The following is an 18,824-nucleotide window of genomic DNA, read 5'->3' as shown; positions in this document are numbered from 1 at the left end:
GCATAGGGATTGTACATCGTGCCGCAAGCAGAAATACCACGTCGCATATCGCCCTTATCAGCGAAAATTGTGCCGGGTTTTGCCCTGGTAAATCATGAAAACTGCATTGGTCAATGGTAAATTTCTTTTATGAAAACAATTGCGTTAATGAATAATCTTGTCTATAATATATGAAATGGTTGAAAATAATTTGCCTGATTTGTTTACAAGTTGGAAAAACCCTTAACAATGCTTAAAGTCACATAAACTGCCGCAAACGGGATATTTTACTCTAGAGAAATTCGACTTTGGAGACCCAGTCTGATGGATAATCGCTACCTCGCTGATATCAGATGCAACTTACAAACAATGCAATGCAACTAATATTGCAAGTATCTAATATTAATAAGGGTGAGTTTGTGCAGTTCGGAGATCATTCGACAAACAGGTGCGAAAGTACACAAGCGCCTCTACTTTGTCTACATTTACAAGCGGCCGTCGCCACGTCAAGGACTCAATCAAGGTCATCGTCATCCGGCATCCAACGCAACGTAGCGTAGCGTAAGTTTAACGCCACCACCGGTACCAACCACCGACCACCGGTCGGTCCACTGTGTAACACGTCCACTTACCTTTCTGCACGTGAGTGAACATCTCACGTGTATTGACCAATGGCAGAACAAGCAGACCAAAATCTGGACACAGCCGATGCCTGCTAGAACGATCAAGCCTGCCTCTAGATAATCACTGACTCCATAGACGATGACTAGTAGATATAACCAAGCAATGTAAACGAAAATAAATGGGAATATGTATCCATGGAGAACAAGTGGACGCAGATTGTAAGGAGTAACACTCTCAATCCCTTCTTCCATGGACGGTGCCATATTGCCTGAATAAACGCTGAGATGTTGCTAATCTATAGTGTAGAGCTGCATCATAAAAAATTCTTTTATGGAGTAATCATTCATTTTGATAATAAAAACTTATGGTATTTATAACATTTTAGACTGTTCAATTTAAATTTAATAAAAATGTATTTGAAAAAACGGTAAAAATTGTAAACATGGACGTGTCCTTTAAGCCAAATTGGCAATTGGACATTCAGTCCCGCAAAATGCAAAATGGATGAACGTGCAGAGATCAACAGTGCCTGGGAACTGGTTGTTCGGGGATTGTCAAATACCACGTCTTTCCAAGTGAAGGTAATTCTATCATTTCCACATGCCACAACCTGATGCCTGTCACTTGATGTTTAAATCAAATTCACGATTCTTTGTAAGAAGTAAATTGTCTGAATCAGAAATTGCGTTAGAGTTCTGCCACAAGTGAAGTTGATTCCCTGCAATTATAGTGCAACAGATACGTACACGGTGCGCAGAGCTGGAGGCCGCCGGTCGAGTCGGTGCGGTGTCCTGTTGTCGTCGCCCTGCCCTGCGCACCCCGTGGCCGTTCCGCAGCTCTAGACGTAGCTACCCCGTCTACACCAAGAAGGGCAAGGAGCGTTCTCTCACTCACAGCTCACGTTGCACAGGCAGGCGACCCAAACCCGTACGTACCCGCGCGCGGGCTCCGCCGCGATGCCCTTTTGAACAAATATCAACTGAATTGAATATTCTGCCTGCATTGAAATGTTGGCCTCCAGCTCCTGTCTCTTGTAAATTTGAATAAGCTAACTCTCTGCAAATGATGTGTCAATTTAAATAGATCTACACAGAGAGAGTCGAGTCAGTGTGTAAAATAATGTTTTGTTTTCTTGATAAATGATCACATCTTCCTCTTCAATGATCTTTGTCAGTAGTTTCCAGAGCAGAGAGACTATTAAACAAATAACATTGTAATGTGTGATTTGCACAACTTTGCCACAAGGAAAGTAGACATATATAAATAGTTCACCTCAAGGTTCTATTCTATTCCAGATGCAAGGATACTATCTGGGTGCTCTACCGACTGAGGCTGAACTATGAACTATAGCTATAACGTTAGAGTGTCTAGTGCACAACTTCGTGCTCTTTATTACACTTGAACAGTCTGACTGTTAACTCTTAACGTGCCATGGTCGCCGAACGGCGACCTTAGTCCTGACGTGCCATGGTCGCCGATCGGCGACCAAGAAGAGCGCAAAAAAAACATTGGTCATTTAAGTTCTTGTGGTACCAAAACGCGTTACAACAAGAAACTGCCATTTACCTGTACTGGTAGCTGATTAGCATATCCATCGTTTTCACTAAAGATATGAGTATGCTTACATTGAAATTTTTTGAGTAAATGCGTGATTTTTCAGCTAGATCTATTTCTTTTCGCGTCGGGAAAATCCGCAGAGAGCGCACCCTCTGCGAGATGTGTATAGATCAAATGTCTCATTGATAAATCACGCGTATGTATGCTACTGAATCTGCGTGTGTTGTCTATGCGTTTCCACTCGCATTGTTCTGCTTGGGCGCTCTCCTGCGGGAGCGGCTTTCATTTTGTCCCTAAAAGAGGGTAAAGCTTTCGTTCGTCGGTCAAGTCTTTCATCCTTTTGTCTTGGAAGGTGAACTTCCACTAATCGTCCCCTCGCTAGCTTATACAAAAGAAGAACACGCTTTTGTTCTTGTCTATGTACATGTACAGTGGACGGAAAGAAGACCTGTAAACCAAGGAATTGCACGAGCACAAACTCCTCACATACAAAGGCCTGCCGATTTCAATAGAGTACGCCCGGCCGTAGTAGAGACAAAAGAAGGATTAGTGGGTGCTTCCTTCTCAAGTGGACAAAAGACACTCTTCCAGGACTCGATGCGGGATTTACTTGAGTTTCAAATACAGGATCTGGGACTAAAGGACACAGATTTGGGAATGAATTACCGAGGCAGAAAATGAAATTGAAAAGACAAATCGAACTGCCAATATCTTTGGAATTATACAACTCTAGAAGACAAATTTGTTATCATTTGAAAGAGGAAATGTAGCTCTAAAACTTTCTCACAGAGTCAAGGGAGCGTTCTATTGAAGAAAAATCATGCCTGACTCTTCCTTTCCATACTACACAAAAAAATGTAATAATTTTTTAATGATATCGATTATTTCTTCAATATTTCAGGCTCAGATAAATATTACAGCAAACTGACTACATGACACGAAAGAACAATCATTTCTTGATATTTGTTGTGAAGAACCCAATTCAAAACAGACAATAGTTTCAAAGATATGGCAGTTTTAAATTACATTGTCAATCCACTTCGCAAACTTTCTGCCGTTGGGTAAAAACGTCTGGCACGTTAGGGGTTTTGGGTCTGGCACATTAAGAGTTAATGATTTTCTATGGTCATATCTACAATCGTAGATTATTACAAAATGTGAGAGAGCTAGTGAATGCAGCTTGACTCTTTCAGTTTCAAAACTTTTAATTGCCCAGAATTGTAATTGAGTTTTGTAAAGGCAAAATTTATTTTGCTGTGCAATGTATCTGGAATAAAACAAATAGAGAATGCTATGTGCCCGATATATCTCATGACTTACATAAAAAATGGATCCCTGATATAAAGATACTTGGTACAGGGGAAACTCGGTATAACAAACACTGCTATAACGAGTTATCGGTTATTACGAGGAAATTTTCCCGGTCCCAAATTTCCTTCCACACAAGTCTATGTAAAATGCTACTCTTATAGCCAGATCGGCTATAACGAAATAACTGCTATAACGAGATAAATTTTGTGACTTCCAAACAAAGAAAAACATTGCCAATCAAACCTGTTATAGCGAGGTAAATCAAAATGTCCTCGGGTAAAGCTTTACTTCGCCTGTGCTATCACCTTCCGAGATTGTAAAGCTCGATGCGCCAAAAACTGTCTTGTACACACATATTTTCTTCAGTGCACTCCAGCTAGCACCGCATGTTGTACGTGTATGTGTGTGTGTGCACGCACACTGATACATGCAGAAAATGTGGTGGGACGGCCATATTATGTATACATGACATCATGACGTTTAGCAGGTGTGAGGCAATCTGATGCTGTGATTGGCTTTCTACGTAGGGAATTCCCCATCTTCACACACACCCATCGCAGTCATAATGTACATACAGAATGTGTCACATACACACACAGCATTGTGCAGACCATATTCCACACACCCATACACACCACATACTAATCCATAGACGATCTTGACACAATCGCAAGCTACATAATTTACAGATTCAAATATCTACAATTGATAAGAAACACATTCTTGATATTGGATTTCAATCGCGAAAAACATCTTCTTACCCATAAAGGTGAGTAATTCCCTCACACACATCATCAAGTTATCAGTATTGATTGAAAGATGATGGGTAGTCCCACATGTGCAAATTAATGTCTTTACGTTATCCTTTCTTTTATGCCTACTGATATAACGAGATATCGGCTATAACGAGGAAAATGACTCGGTCCCGTCCATCTCGTTATATCGAGTTTCCACTGTAGTATTAAAAGAGTCTTCTGTTTTTTTTTCTCAAAACATTGCTTTTGATCTGTCATGTCTTTTATAGGAAGAGCAGCAGGGTCATGACAATGAGAAGCCTTCACTCAACTCGGCACTGGAGTTCCTGTGCAGCCGTGGAATGGAGCTACTGGTCACAGAGTGGTTCATGGAGAGCTTTCAGCAGGATCTCCGGACCGGGATAGCCCCGAGGTTCTGGGCAGCCCTGCAGGCAGCGGACCAGGACAGCAGCCGGAGCACGACCGTCTGCCGAAAGTGTCTCGCGCAGGCCGTTCATATCCTGCACTCGGCTGTTATCCCATACGCCAACGCGGCCCAGCTGCTCGACGACCGGCTCCCATGCACCGGCAGATCGCTTGAGGAGCGCCTGGATGTGACGGTGAAGGCCATTCTCTTCTACCGCCTGCCCAAAGGCTTCCTCGACATCGTGAAGACGTTCTACTCCGAGGTCTTCAAGGCGTTCACCGACGATCAACAGGAAGAAGGACGGCCAAATGAGGACAACGAGATGGACCTTGATGAAAGCACGGACATTGACAAGGATGATGATGACGAGGCGGAAGACAGTGGGAAACAGAAAGCGAAGGATGAAGACACATCGCACGTAGAAACTCTAGCAGCATTCCATCAAATTAACTCTCAGCTGTAAGTCCATGGCGGAGTTACCATGATAAACATTGATTGAATATCAATATGTAGTGCAAGCTTCAGCTTTGTTTCAAGTGTAGAAAAGATGTCCTGTCCGAAGAATTGATAAACCTAGTGTATGAGTTTAAGAAAATAAAAGGAGAAGAAAAAAAAAAAGATATGCAACAAAGCATTATACTGCCAAAATTTGACTGAAGACAGCTTGATATACAAATAGTATTCATCAAATTACTTCCTGTTCTATAGATATATTTCTTACTTAAAAAAGAGCTTCTCACCCCACGCAATAATGTCATGCGTGAGGGTCTTATGATCTTCGTCATTTTTCAATCAAGCTATTTAACAAATTTTACAATGCAGAGCAAGACTGTTTGATGTTATTCTCTGATCCTTTATCCTACTGGCATAATGCAAATCTGCATGATTTAGACTAATGATTTTAGATCATGCAAATCTGCATGATCAAGTGGGTAATTTCTTCCTCAAATATAATATATTACAACCTTGGCCAATTTCTGATGGAACAGTGGTTCATAAGTTTATTTAAGTAGAACACATGCTGTACACAGAAAGCTTTCAGAATCTTGTAAGAATAAATGTATGAGGTGAATCATCAATGTCACTGAATTTCCTCTATCTCGGCAGGTATTCTCTCGGTCTCCTGGAGAGAGTGTGTGGAGAGGCAGTGACATCCATCATCCATCAGAAGATCAAGCACCACGTCGACCAACTGTGTGCCGGGGAGTTTGAGACCTCCTTCAGCGCACCCCTTGAAAAGGTACTGCAATTATAATTTGATCAATCTGTCGTGTTATTATGGAAAATGGAGCATAGAGACACCTTGTTACTGCTGTTTCATCAGTGAAAAGGACATAATATCTCCTTTCCGTGGTTTCCCAAATGCCATCAACAATGTGTGAGTATGACACCTAATGTCAAACAGCATCTGACAATGGTAAACTTCATTTTCAATATCCATGCAAATTCTGAGAGCTGTGGCAAATGCTTACACCGAGAGATAAATGCTTTTAAAATCAATTAAGCGCATCAAATATTTCCTGTTGATTGATGTTAAACAAATTCACTTGGTGAAGCTAAATCTAGTCACTTAAATTGCTACCCTACCAGCCCTTTGCCCATATAGGGCTGATACATACCAGTGTTGTTGTGCTAGTGTTGATAACTATAATTTGTTTGTTTTGTTTGTCTATTTATTTTTTGTTTGCCCCTTTCCTTCCAGTGGCTTGACAAGAAGGTGATGGGGTGGCTACACCTTGTATTCTTCGGAAAGAATGCAGAGCGCCCTCAAAGTCCTGTCCTGTCCCAATCTCTGAATCAGTGGAAGGAGAGACTCCAGTATTACCTGTATCAAACTCTAGCAGAATTACGTATACAGGTAGGACGGCAGTATGATATTTGACCCAGTCCATCCAGTCCAGCCCAGTCCAGTACCATTTGATGTCAGCAAATTATTTTTTTTCCATGCTGAATTTAGGTGTAGATGCCAAATATTTTACATTGTTCATTCATGCTCTGAATGAAGGGGCATCAATGAAAGTGTGCATACTTGAATATTGGAACTGCACTTTGAAAGAAAGAGTGAATAATCATGGTTAATCTTTTCCTGGATACTTGTTTGATTCTTTATGTAGCATTGACACATACACTTGTAGAGGTGGACAAAGGGGGTGGCTGTTATTGTGTTGTCATATAGTATTGTAAAAATCGTATGACCACAAAGTTTGGGTGTATGCCATGTTAAAAACAACAACAACAGCAACACACATGCACACAATTGAAATACTGCCATTGATTCTCTGGTACATTTGACTCAATCTTTGTTGCTGTTATTTTCCATTATCTCCCCTCCCCCTTCCCCCAAAAAACAAACAAACAAACAAACAAACAAACAAACAAACACACAAATACGCCCAAATCTACAGGAGCTATTCAACATCATTGTGGAATTCCCCGAGTCTATGAGTGCTTTGAATGATCTCAAGAGCTGTCTTGAAAAGACCGACCTTCGAGCCAAGCTTGTCCAGTCACTGCGTGGTGCCTTTGAGAACAGACTGCTACATCCAGGTAATATTACAGGCACTCCTAGGGCAGAGGATCTATCATAGCCTCTTGTTGTTGGATTCCAGAAATGAAACTACGTGGTGGTAACCCTTAGCTTGACATCACACACTTTTCTTTCTGTCCGTAATATGACCTTTGTAGAATCGCTGCCTGAAGCAGCATTTTAAATTCATCAACCTGGATCTAAATTTCTTGAAGGAAAGGATGCTGCAGTGACATGATATTTGTTCCTGCGACAAATGCTCAGGTCATGTGTTCTCCAAGGACTTAGGGTGAGGAATGTGATAGGGTAATAGGTTCAGATTGCTGCAAGAATTAGCATTAGGGTCAGTGTTATGTTTGTGGGTAGACTTTATGTTTGGCTCAGCTTGCAGATATTTCATGGGAGCAATTGTTGCAGAAGCAAATGTCATGGAACCGCTATGAAGAGGTACCACAATTTTGTTATGCAGCCCAACATCTCCCTTCTGCCAATTAATGCTCTACCTCTTGCACCAACTTTATCTAGAAATATCTAATGCAGACTATCGGTAAAATGTCATGCATGTATGTCATCAAATTTTATGCCCTTGCTTGTGGAAGTGAAGAAAAGCTTAGGCTCTTGAGATTACTTTCCTGTTTTGTATGGCACAATATGCCTTTTTCGGTTCTGCTTGCAATCTAATACTGATACTATGAGTAAAGATTTTATCTGACCAGTGTAACAGGTGTTGTTTAAAGACAGTGTTCACAAAAGAGTGTTATGTCTGTCATGTCTGCAGGTGTGAACACGACTGATATACTGACGCAGTACATCTCGTCCATACGAGCGCTGCGGGTGCTGGATCCGTCGGGAATCGTCTTGGAGTTGGTGTGTGAACCAATACGCAAATACCTCAGGTCTGTGGATATTATGTTATGATTTTCTCTTTGCTCTTCTGTCAGCTGCCTTCATTAGAAATAATGCTGGATTTTTTTGGAACAGCATACAATGTGGTAACAGCATCCAACCGAAAGGTGAGGTAGTGATTGTTTTCTTTTTTGATATTCCTAAAAATTCTAATCTGCTTTTCTTTGTTGATGCAGGAAGAATTTTTTTCTGAAGTGTCTGTGCACATGGAATTTTTGTCAATTGTAATGATATTGCCATCACTTTAGTGCTTCATTTGTCTTGCAACTTGTTTCACAGTGTCTGCATTAACGTTTGGTTCAAACAGACCAGATTAGTTGATATCATGTAATAAAAATTGAAATAAAAAAATCTCATGAATACATTATATGCTTTTCACCCTAAAAGCTCATGATGATTATTATACTATTCCACTAAAATACTCAAACAACAACAACAACAACAACAAAAGAACTTTAAAAGGCTCACACAGATGTGATTAAGAGGGACTACACTGTACATGCAGAATAATCTCATGATGCAGTTTGTACATCTTTGTGATTCAAGAGAAACAGAATAATCAGATTGATTATAGTACGGAGTGATTTCTTGCCGACAGGACAAGAGAGGACACGGTGAGGTGCATTGTGTCCAGTCTAACGGACGACAGTTCCAACGAGCTGGCGGACGAGCTGGTCAAGGCCCAGCCCGTCCAGGAGGACAGCACCACACCCGAGGGGGAGGAAGGGAACGCCTTCGACTGGCAACCTGACCCCATTGATGCCGACCCCAGTGAGTGGCTTCCCCACAGTAGGCTTGTTCGCACACTCATGAAATAAACAGTTTATGAAAGTCGATATTTACTGCACGATGTAGAAATTGTGAATTAAAGGGACACAGTCCTCACGAAATTTAAAAAAATATGTTGTTGTTGGTACCTCCAATGAACTACTTTCATCAAAAACAAACTTTCAAATCACCAAATAAGCTCGTACATTTCGGTTAAAAAAGTGTGACTCTGCAAATGAGCAAGTCTTGGCGGAGAGTCATACGTCATCGATGCACAACTCTTTCCAGCGGTGTTCTGCTCGTCATCCCTAGTTATTTATAGATACATGTTTACTATTTATTTTTATATTAATTGTATATATAAATAAGCTTGAAATATTTTGTTTGAAATAATAAAACCACATATTGTCACATTTTATGAACAAATCAGATATGATCATTTTGAACACTTAAATTGGTTTTCTGAGGCACGGCTGTCAACTTGAGAGTAGGGCAGCAATGACGTTGCACCTTTTGGCAGGCTCTTACACGATCGCTTGCAGGAATTATTTTTTAAAAATCGCTTACGGAGACAATTTTTGATGTCCACGCATATAAATTGGTGAAAGGTTATATTTTTTACTCTTCTTAATTATCAGTACAGTGAAAATCTCAGGACTGCTTCCCTTTAATGTAAGTTGCCTCGCAATGCATGTCTTTGCTGTTTTTTAAGCTCTTGTGATAATTTGCCTGAGGCTGTGTGTGTGAATGGCACAGTGAAAAAACTGCAGTTTTTTAATCCTGTACTGCAATTCGCCACACTAGGTCCACACATTTGGATGTATAGGGTCACACTTTGATCATTGCCGAGGCATATGCAGTATGAAGACTGTAGAGAGAAAGGGAGGGCGAATTATATTTGAATGTGCCAAGCCCAGTATTGTGTGTTTAATGTGACTATGATAAGAATGAGCATTCCTTTGAATTTTGGGTGAAGATTTGTCAATTACTTCAAAAATTTCTGACAACAGGTGATTATGTCATAGTGCTTCATAATCTTAAAATGAATGTCACATAAATTGTTTTTGGTATAATGCAGTTGAGTAATGAGTTACAGTGTTCCCATGTGTAAAATTGTGCAAGAATGAATTTTGCAGTGATATTATGAATATGTTTAATGTACTTATGTGGTGTCATAATGGGGTCAATTTATGACTTCTCTTTTGATGTGTTAAGTGAAGAGAATTTATTGAAGGCAAAAGTTGAGGGGTGGTACATCGTTGCTGCACAGTTGTGTTCATTTGGGAGAAAAAAAGAGAGAGAAAATGAAGTAATAGCTGTAATGGAATGAATAAGGGAAAGGAAGATAAGTTAGCTGCGCGGGTGATAGTAAATGTTGACATTTTTCTGCATCCTTTCACATGCAGGCCAGACTTCCAAGAGTCGAAGGACGTCGGACATCATCAGCACGCTGGTCAACATTTACGGCAGCCGCGAGCTCTTCGTCAACGAGTATCGCAGTCTCCTTGCCGACCGCATCCTCTCCTCCTTCAGCTACGACACGGCGAGGGAGCTACGCAACCTGGAACTTCTCAAGCTGCGGTTTGGTGAATCACAGCTGCACCAATGCGAGGTAAGGAGAGGGGGAAGATCTTGTGATCCCATAGATTTTTGGCGTGGACGTGTGGAGAGTAATGTGTTTTGCATTCATGGAGACAGCTAAGGTTTACTGCCTTAATTTTTGGTAACCTTGTGATTGAGCACATGTAACCCAATCAAGAATGTGGAATTGATGAGCAGCATACATAGTTCGGTGCATGGTACATTGAATTTTATTTAGTAGTTATTGATGGAGTGTATTGATTGAAATGGTAACCCTTCTTCCCCTCACTTTAATTAATTTATATGTGGTACATGTGAGTTTTCAGAGGATTTTGCCTTCTGTAGCATGCTGAATGGAAGAAAAAAATTATGTGTAAATATGGTCATACACAATAGTTTCATATTGTTATTCCAAATAGATATATATGTATGTGTGAAAACATGTGCTTATTCATCCTGCAAGCAATGGGCAAGTTGTCATTACCCCTGAAACAAATTAATTTTTCAGCCATGATTGATACTTTAATGAGATATATAACAATGTGTGTTCCCTCTCTTGATATTTGCAGCCTTTTTTTGCCTCCCCCAAGCAGTCTGCAACTTTAAGTGTTGAACCTGAGTTGCATGGGGAAAAAATGTTGATATTATGGGAATTGCAAATTGTGTGAATTGAAGGATCTTGTGGTCAGGGTTAAGAGGCCCTATGAAAAATCTGGACATCCTAGGTTTTACTAGAGCTCATCCCAGGTCTTTTTAGTGCTTTTAGTTATATCTCAACCTTATTTCTGAACATTTTACTGCGATGATGAGTTGTAATGCAACGATAAACTTGAGCCAGTCAGATTTTTCAGAGTTTCAGTTAACCTGCAGACACATTATACTCCATTTCTCTGTTTCTTCTTGTCAGCATGCCATCAAATTTAAGCACAGGATGTGATATTGTTATATTGCAAATTTATGGGTTTACTGGAATGTCACACAGAAATTTTAGCATGTTGATGTGACATGCTATAAAAAAAATGCTCATAGACCATTGTGCCGCTGTGTTACAATGACACATTGCAGAACGAGCTAAGGGAGAGCGAGGGAGTCATAAAGACCAAATCAAATTTTGCCACGTCTCGTTCAGGTGATGCTGAAGGACGTGGCGGACTCGCGCCGCTGCAACGCCCATGTCCTGAACGAGAAGGAGAAGAAGAGGAGCGCAGAGGAGAAGGAGGAGGAGAAGCGGAAGGAGCAGGATGGAGGAACGAAGGAAGGGGATTTCCCCGACGGCGCAGACAGTGCTGAACAGGACAAGGAGAATGTGGAGCTGAACCCAGACCGTGGGGATGAGGTGTGTCTGGAACTGATGCTGGGATTTCCTCTGTTATTACTGTACGAAAAGATGTTCACAGAGCACTGGGTGCTTCAAATATTTAGATGTTTTCAATGGTCTGAATATAATGGCGTAATAATGATGTGGCAAATACAGTTAGATAACCACATTTTATGTGTAAGACACACTTATGTGTATATAGGAACACCCTGATTTCTACCTGCAGTTCCAGGGAAAACAAAAAAGCATTACTTGCTCTCTGAATATCTTTTTTTTTTTTTTACTACATCTTGTATAGCTGTGTACACTTGTAAGTAAAATTTGAACATTCGTAATGCTTTTGTCTATGTTTGAAGTCTTACTCGGCATGGATATGCCTTAAGTGTTTTTTCCACTGGTGTTTATAGAAATGACAAGTTAGTGAAGCTGCATAAGGTCATTGCCACTGACAGGTCAAGACTTCAGTCATGCCTTTTCCAAATGGAGGCCTCAGTCTCTAATCATTCATTTATCCATCCGTCCATTCATCCATTCATCCATTCATCCATTCATTCATCCATCCATCCATACATCCATTCATTCATTCATCCATCCATCCATGCATTCATTCATCCATCCATCCATTCATTCAGCCATCCATTCATTCATCCATCCATTCATCCATCCATCCATCCATCCATCCATCCATCCATTCATTCATTCATTCATTCATTCATTCATTCATTCATCCATCCATCCATTCATCCATTTATTCATCCATTCATTCATTCATTCATTTTTTTTCCTACTTTTTAAAAGCCCATTCAGTTAGAACGCCATTTTCAAATGGTGCTGTGACATAGTGTACATTTTTCATAGCAGTGACAATACCGCATAACAGTAATATGACACATACGCTGCAATTATACAACTCAATTTAAAAGGAAAATGCAAAGGGATTTAAGACATATACACATACATAAGGAAAGATGTCTTCTTCATTTTGTCATGCCATAATCAGTTGCCCCACCCCCTACCAATGAGCCTGCAAAGACAGCTTTCACTGCACAAACAAAATAACATGTTATAATTGCTGCTGTTGTGATGGTAATTTGTAATAACTACAGTCATGTAATCACTGAAGAATGAGTACAACAATGTTAATAACATTTTGATCTAATCTACAGTATATATTGTTCTAGGACCTCTTTTCAAGTAGATGATCAGTGGTCACAACTACATTCTTTTTCTATTCATTCCTCCTCCCCCCCCCCCCCCCCCCCCCCCTCCTCCCCCTCCACTACAGATGGACTTCAACTGCATGATCCTCTCAGCTCAGTTCTGGCCGAATCTGAAGGAGGAGAAACTGGAAGTGCCGGAAGAAATAAAGACGTGCATGGAACTGTACACCAAGTCATATGAGGTGGGCAAACCCTGGAGTCTCACAATGTTTTTGGGGCAGCTTCAAAATCAACTCGAAACTCGCTGCTGTCTTCAGTTGCGAGCAAGGAGACAGATAGAGATATGCCATCCGGTATAACCTCTCTCAAAATAGAAGGCTTATTCCATGAATTACTATACCTTCCAGCTGTGAGGCATACAGGATAAATAAAACTGACTTACTGAAGGTTGAATGATAGATATACATGTAGAGCTCGCCGCACACTATATGACTCATGACTATACAACCTTATGACCATGAGATCAGGCTGTGTGACCTCGCAACGCACACTATACGACCTGACCTTACAACTAGGCTTATGACTATTCTGGCTTTAGTATGTTTTACCGATGAGTATAGAAGTGCACGCAGTGAGCATTGCGTGCGCTTCATTACGCACTGCACAATACTGTATCGGTCGTGGAAATTCAACATGTCAAATCTCTTTGAGTGGCACGAAGACCCACTCGTACGTCTGAAACTGGCAAGGCTGGTGATGTCACACTTGCGGTCTTAAGGTCGTACGATCAGTCGGATCGTATAGTGTGTGGCGGTTACGTCTCATCGTATGAATAGAAGAATGGAAAGAACAATCTACGTTTGAGAAAAAATAAGAGAGATGTTTGTTAGTGTGAGGATTGATTGTGGGATGCAGGAAGTGTAAGGGGATTCATGTGGATCACTTTCATACTCTATGAAATGTTTCTTTTCCTTGGCTCCAATTTTGTGTAGGTTCTGAAAGGCATGAGGACGTTGAACTGGAAGACGAATCTGGGACAGGTCAGCCTGGACATTGAGCTGAGGGACCGAACACTTTCACTGACTGTCTCACCGATACAGGCGACTATCCTCATGCATTTTCAGGACAAAGGTAGCAAAGACCTTTCCTTCTCCTTTGTTTTTGTTTAGATATATCATTAATCTATCAATGGATGTTTCCCAATCTGATATTCATCAGCCAAATACCAGTTACAAACATGATCACACCAGAATGAAACTTCTTTTTATGTCTGTCCACGACCAGAACATTTTTGTATGTTCGTCTATGAGCTGAACAGTTTGTTGCATTTTTCCTATAAGAGAATAATTTCATGAAAAAAAAGACAAGTGATACCATGTACTAGGACAGTGATTGTTTTTTAGTGCAGTGAAATAGTTGTGTGAAATTTACACATAGTTTACAGACAATAGATGACATAAATATTTACACATCTGCTACAGTCTTGTTCATCCATGAAGCTTGAAGTATTGAATATTCATTTCATGTTCACTTTGATGCCGCTCCCTATCACCATTCCCTTTCTATCCCCTCCCCGCCCCCATAGAAAAATGGACTATCCAGGAGCTGAGCGAAAAGATGCAGGTGCCTGGGGGCGCTGTTCGCCGCAAGATCGCCTACTGGCAGAGCCAGGGATTGCTGCGGGAGGAGTCCCACGATACCTTCGTCCTCGTGGAGGAGAAGCAGCAGGGCTCCGCCCACCTCCAGGAGATGGTGATGATTGACAGCGACGAGGAGGCGGAGACGGCAACAGCATCCGCCAAAGATCAGAAGGAGGAGAACTTACAGGTGAATTGAATAATAAAAAAACAAACAAACAAACAAACTTCCTTCACAGGTATGCATGTTTCCATCAGGCAATTGGGAGCTTTTGATTTTGGAATGGTAGGGCATACAGAACGGAGAGCTAAACCTTTGTGCATGTCGTGCTCCATCCTAATTCGTGGGCTGTTGTGATTATTGAAGACAGGGACACTACAGTTGTAGCAGCCACTGTACTGTGTACACTGGAACAAGCGCATGGGTTAGACCTAAACATACAGCAGCCAACCGGGCCGTCCTTTTCACAGATTGATCAAGAATGGACCTGAAAATCAACAGGATGGAGAAATGTTCCGCTTTCTACATGCCCAGATCGATTTTTACGTTGTACCTACCTTCCTCTTTGCCTATTGTCCCGAGATTGTCAATTCTGTTCAATGCAACTTCCCTCTATGAAACAAAATAAGACACTTCCACGATTGCACACATTATAATCAGACACAAGTGTCACTTTCGACTTACAGATGTGGGCATTATCATAATTGGAAAAAAAAATTGAGGGGAAAAAGTCAGAGTAATTTTATTTTTAGGTCGGCCCATTCACAAATAGATAAACGTATAAAACACTTTCTAGGGTAATATTGGCATAGTAGGATAATTAAAAGATGTGCTCCAAAAATGAACAGTAGCATACATACAATTACATAGTTACTTACCTTCCCTAGTACATAAGTTACATTGTTCAACATTGCCTAAAAAGACATATTTGAAAATTCTTTCGTAGATTTACGGGATCGGGGTTTATTTATTGTCAGATATTGAGTGAACCTCTGTCATTGCCGTGCTTCACTCGTGCATGATTCCTCAATGTATGTCCTTCATTTTTGACTTGATTTTGACTTAAATTTGCAAGAGAGAGAATGTTAGAAACATATTGTAGGACACATTCCTTTTAAACTTATATCGCATTGACACACACACAAGAACCCAATTTCCATCTGGCCTGCAATGGTCAAAACACAGCGGTATACAGTGTATGAAGTAGTGTGTTATCTCTGCCATGTGCCTCAATGATGAATGAAGTAATTGGATACTAAGCAATTATTTTATGACTTCTGGTCTATGTTCTATACTTCTTTGGCTCCTGCACCTGGACCACTGGAACAGCTGACTGACAAGGCCAAGCGTTCACATTGTTATCCCATGAGGGTAGAGTACATTTCACACGCATCTGCATTCACAAAAAAGAAAAGAATACAAAACTAAACAAGCACAAACAGCACAAATGCTTGCGCACGCCAAACAATTGTATGGTGATTGCGTGTTTGTTCAGCAATTTTGTCGATTACCTTTACATTTCTCTCTCTCCAGCAGCTGAATTTGATTACCGGTACGTGCCACACACACGTAATGTTTGTTTGATTTCAGAAGCATGTTACTCGCTTATCCCCCTTTAGCTGCTTATAATTGATCAGTTTGCCTTCTGCTGAACAAAGAATACTTCCCTTCACCATGTTGTTTTAAAAGAAAAAGAAAAGAAAGGAAAATTGGGCCCTAGAGGGTATAATTTCCCCGGGCCAGTACTGATACCTGTCTACTACAGTCAAATATGTCTATAGCAGCCAAGCGAGGGAGATGAAAAAAGTGGCTGCTGTAAACTGGGTCGTTAACATGGCTTTTCACTTGGGGGGGGGGGGGGGGGGGGGGAGGGGGATTGTGTTTAGTGGTCGCATACGGCAGGTGGTCACTATAGATAGGTCTGACTGTATCTGCGTCTGTCTGCCTGTGCCACATGTACAGGTGTTGTATCTCATTGTCACAGAAAGAAAAATAAACTGCTCCATGGATTTCCTTGTTACCTGGCTGGCTGAGGCACGGCTATTTGCAGTGTAGCTATAGTGATTAGATTGGGGCCAAAATCCTTCGAAATCAGAGGTCAAAGTTCACTGAACTTGATATTTTTCCAGCGCTGTCTTCAGCTAGGAATGTCTGTCAGAGATGTAATTTGGTAGGAGAGGTAGGAATGAGTAGACAATTATTTCAGTGGAATGATAGTTGACAAAGGTCAAAGGTCAAAGTAAAGAGCGCTGAACTTTGCCCAAAATTGCCATTTGTAGTCATTGCTTCAGCTTGGAATGCCGGGTCATGATGTAAGCTGATTGAAAGGGTAGAAATGAATACTTGTAGAAAGTTACTGCCATGAACTTGGTAGTTGTGATAGGCAACGCTGCACACTGGCACTGGTCCGACGGTCCCTGACCAGTAAAAATAATCACTGTCATACCAGTAACTTTTTCAGGAATAGACCATTCAAAAATGGAAAAAAAATGGTACCTACTGGTCTGACAGACAGGTCGGACCAGTAGAAAAAAATGGGTTAGTGTACAGCCCTGTGATAGGTCAGAGGTAAAAGTATAAGGTCACTTTAACTTTGCTACAAATCCCATTCTTGAAGTGTTATTTCATATAGAAACATCCACTGGTAATGCTAGCTCGCATGAGGAAGGATATTTATGAATCAACAATTAATTGCCTTAAATGCCTGGTCAAAAATCAAGGTCCAAGTTCGCCAAAATTGAGATCAAACTTGACTCACATACAACACAATTTAGAATGTCTTGTCAATGCTCTTAGAACTTGTAAGGTTGTGACAGGTTCTGGGATCCACTGGGATGGTAGAAAGTAACAGTAACTATGAAGAATAGATCTGATAGAAAGAAAACTAAAACAAAATATGTTAATATGGTACATCATCCGTAATAATTGAATATCAATTAAGATAAGAAATGAAAAGAATTTCAACCATACATGATGATATTTTGTGTAACATTGCACATCCACATCAAATTGCCAGTCCACCACGTGGACCTGGAGAAGGTGGAAGTTCTAGACCGGGAACCTCGATACTCTGAAAGGGGAGTTAATTAAGGAAGCAATATACATCAGGGCCTACCAACCTTCTCTCAACATTAGATTGAGGTCATTGTGAATGCAATCGTGACTTGGATGTGAAACAGTGTAGAAGGCCTTATCAACCTTGATTTTTGTTCTCAAGTACTTGTAGATACTGCGGTCGTAAGACTCAAGAGAGTAAAGTAAACCTTTGCCCCCTTATTTTTCTTTTCCCCAATTCAGATGTACTGGTCGTACATTGTGGGCATGCTGACCAACCTGGAGAGCCTCCCTTTGGAACGCATCCATTCCATGCTGAAGATGTTTGCCATGCAGGGCCCCTCCGCCTCCGAGTTCACTGAGGGGGAGCTCCGGCACTTCTTGGAGACCAAAGTCAGGGAGCAGCAGCTCCTCTACTCGACGGGGGTGTATCGACTACCCAAGGCCGGGAGCTAGGGGGGCGACTAGACCCCCTTCCCCACATGGGCTGCGACAAAAACTTTCCTCAAACTTTTGTGGATTTTGCAGTCACTTCAGACCGGAAACATGAGCAATGCTTTGAGAATGCTTTTCTCTATGCCACCAGAGAGGAAACTGCATGAACATCAGTTGACGTGCTGTACTATTCAAAGACATGTCTTTTGACAAGGTGCCGAAAATCAAGGAAGTAATTCTTCACCTCTTAAGGGACAATGGATGGAGTTGATGTAAACAGTAACTTGGGGCAACAACTGAATCACCCTGCTGGGAATAGTTCCTGTTGAAAGCATACATACTGTATCACCAACTGCCATTCCATAAATGTTTACTGTATAAGATGTTATTTTTGCGAGGGTTTAATTTGCGCGAATTTCGCAAATCACAGTTGGACTGCGAATTTAACGACATGCGAAAATGTCACCTTATGTTAAGGTAGTGGTGCGCTTATAGAAGCATCTGTGTCAATTAGCAAAAACAACATCTGGCAAAAATGTCCGTGGCCTCCTCATTTGTGAAAGTATCTGTACACGAAAATAACAGCATACACAGTAAATTTCTCACTAAACTCTCCTATGGAAACCATTGTTTTGTCAACATGAAATTAAGTGGTTTGACATATGATAATGAAATGTTTCACTTGACATTCATTTATTCATTGATAAATTTTTCCCATTTCGCACAGTAAACATATGAATTAGAAATCAGGTGCATTAACCCTATTCTAACTGGGCTATTTGAGACCAAGTCTTTACTGGGGTGG

At 40.9% G+C, this 18,824-nt stretch overlaps 2 protein-coding genes across 2 annotated transcripts in view; one reads left to right on the top strand and one right to left on the bottom strand.

Moving 5' to 3' along the window:
- LOC139719807 (endoplasmic reticulum transmembrane helix translocase-like) overlaps window positions 1-866 on the bottom strand; it is a 32,250-nt gene extending 31,384 nt beyond the window's left edge. Inside the window, exon 1 of the mRNA XM_071631192.1 lies at window positions 612-866. Within this exon, the coding sequence (XP_071487293.1) occupies window positions 612-866 (255 nt within the window). The remainder of the gene's footprint in view (window positions 1-611) is intronic.
- A 237-nt stretch (window positions 867-1,103) lies between these two features.
- Window positions 1,104-18,302, top strand: LOC139719805 (anaphase-promoting complex subunit 2-like). The gene is made up of 13 exons (XM_071631191.1): window positions 1,104-1,184; window positions 4,496-5,091; window positions 5,740-5,872; window positions 6,335-6,490; window positions 7,038-7,179; window positions 7,938-8,055; window positions 8,664-8,836; window positions 10,240-10,445; window positions 11,544-11,752; window positions 12,939-13,134; window positions 13,885-14,023; window positions 14,478-14,719; window positions 17,828-18,302. Exons 1-13 carry the CDS (start codon window positions 1,104-1,106, stop codon window positions 18,038-18,040), a joined length of 2,604 nt encoding a protein of 867 aa, XP_071487292.1. The 3' UTR covers window positions 18,041-18,302.
- The last annotated feature ends 522 nt before the right edge of the window (window positions 18,303-18,824 follow it).

The sequence above is a fragment of the Diadema antillarum genome, unplaced genomic scaffold (assembly GCF_040938485.1).
Source record: "Diadema antillarum isolate AM-2024a unplaced genomic scaffold, OU_Dant_1.0 scf00000115, whole genome shotgun sequence".
NCBI lineage: Eukaryota > Metazoa > Echinodermata > Echinoidea > Diadematoida > Diadematidae > Diadema > Diadema antillarum.
Note: the sequence above shows the minus strand (reverse complement) of the source record. Positions and strands in the feature narration are given on the sequence as shown.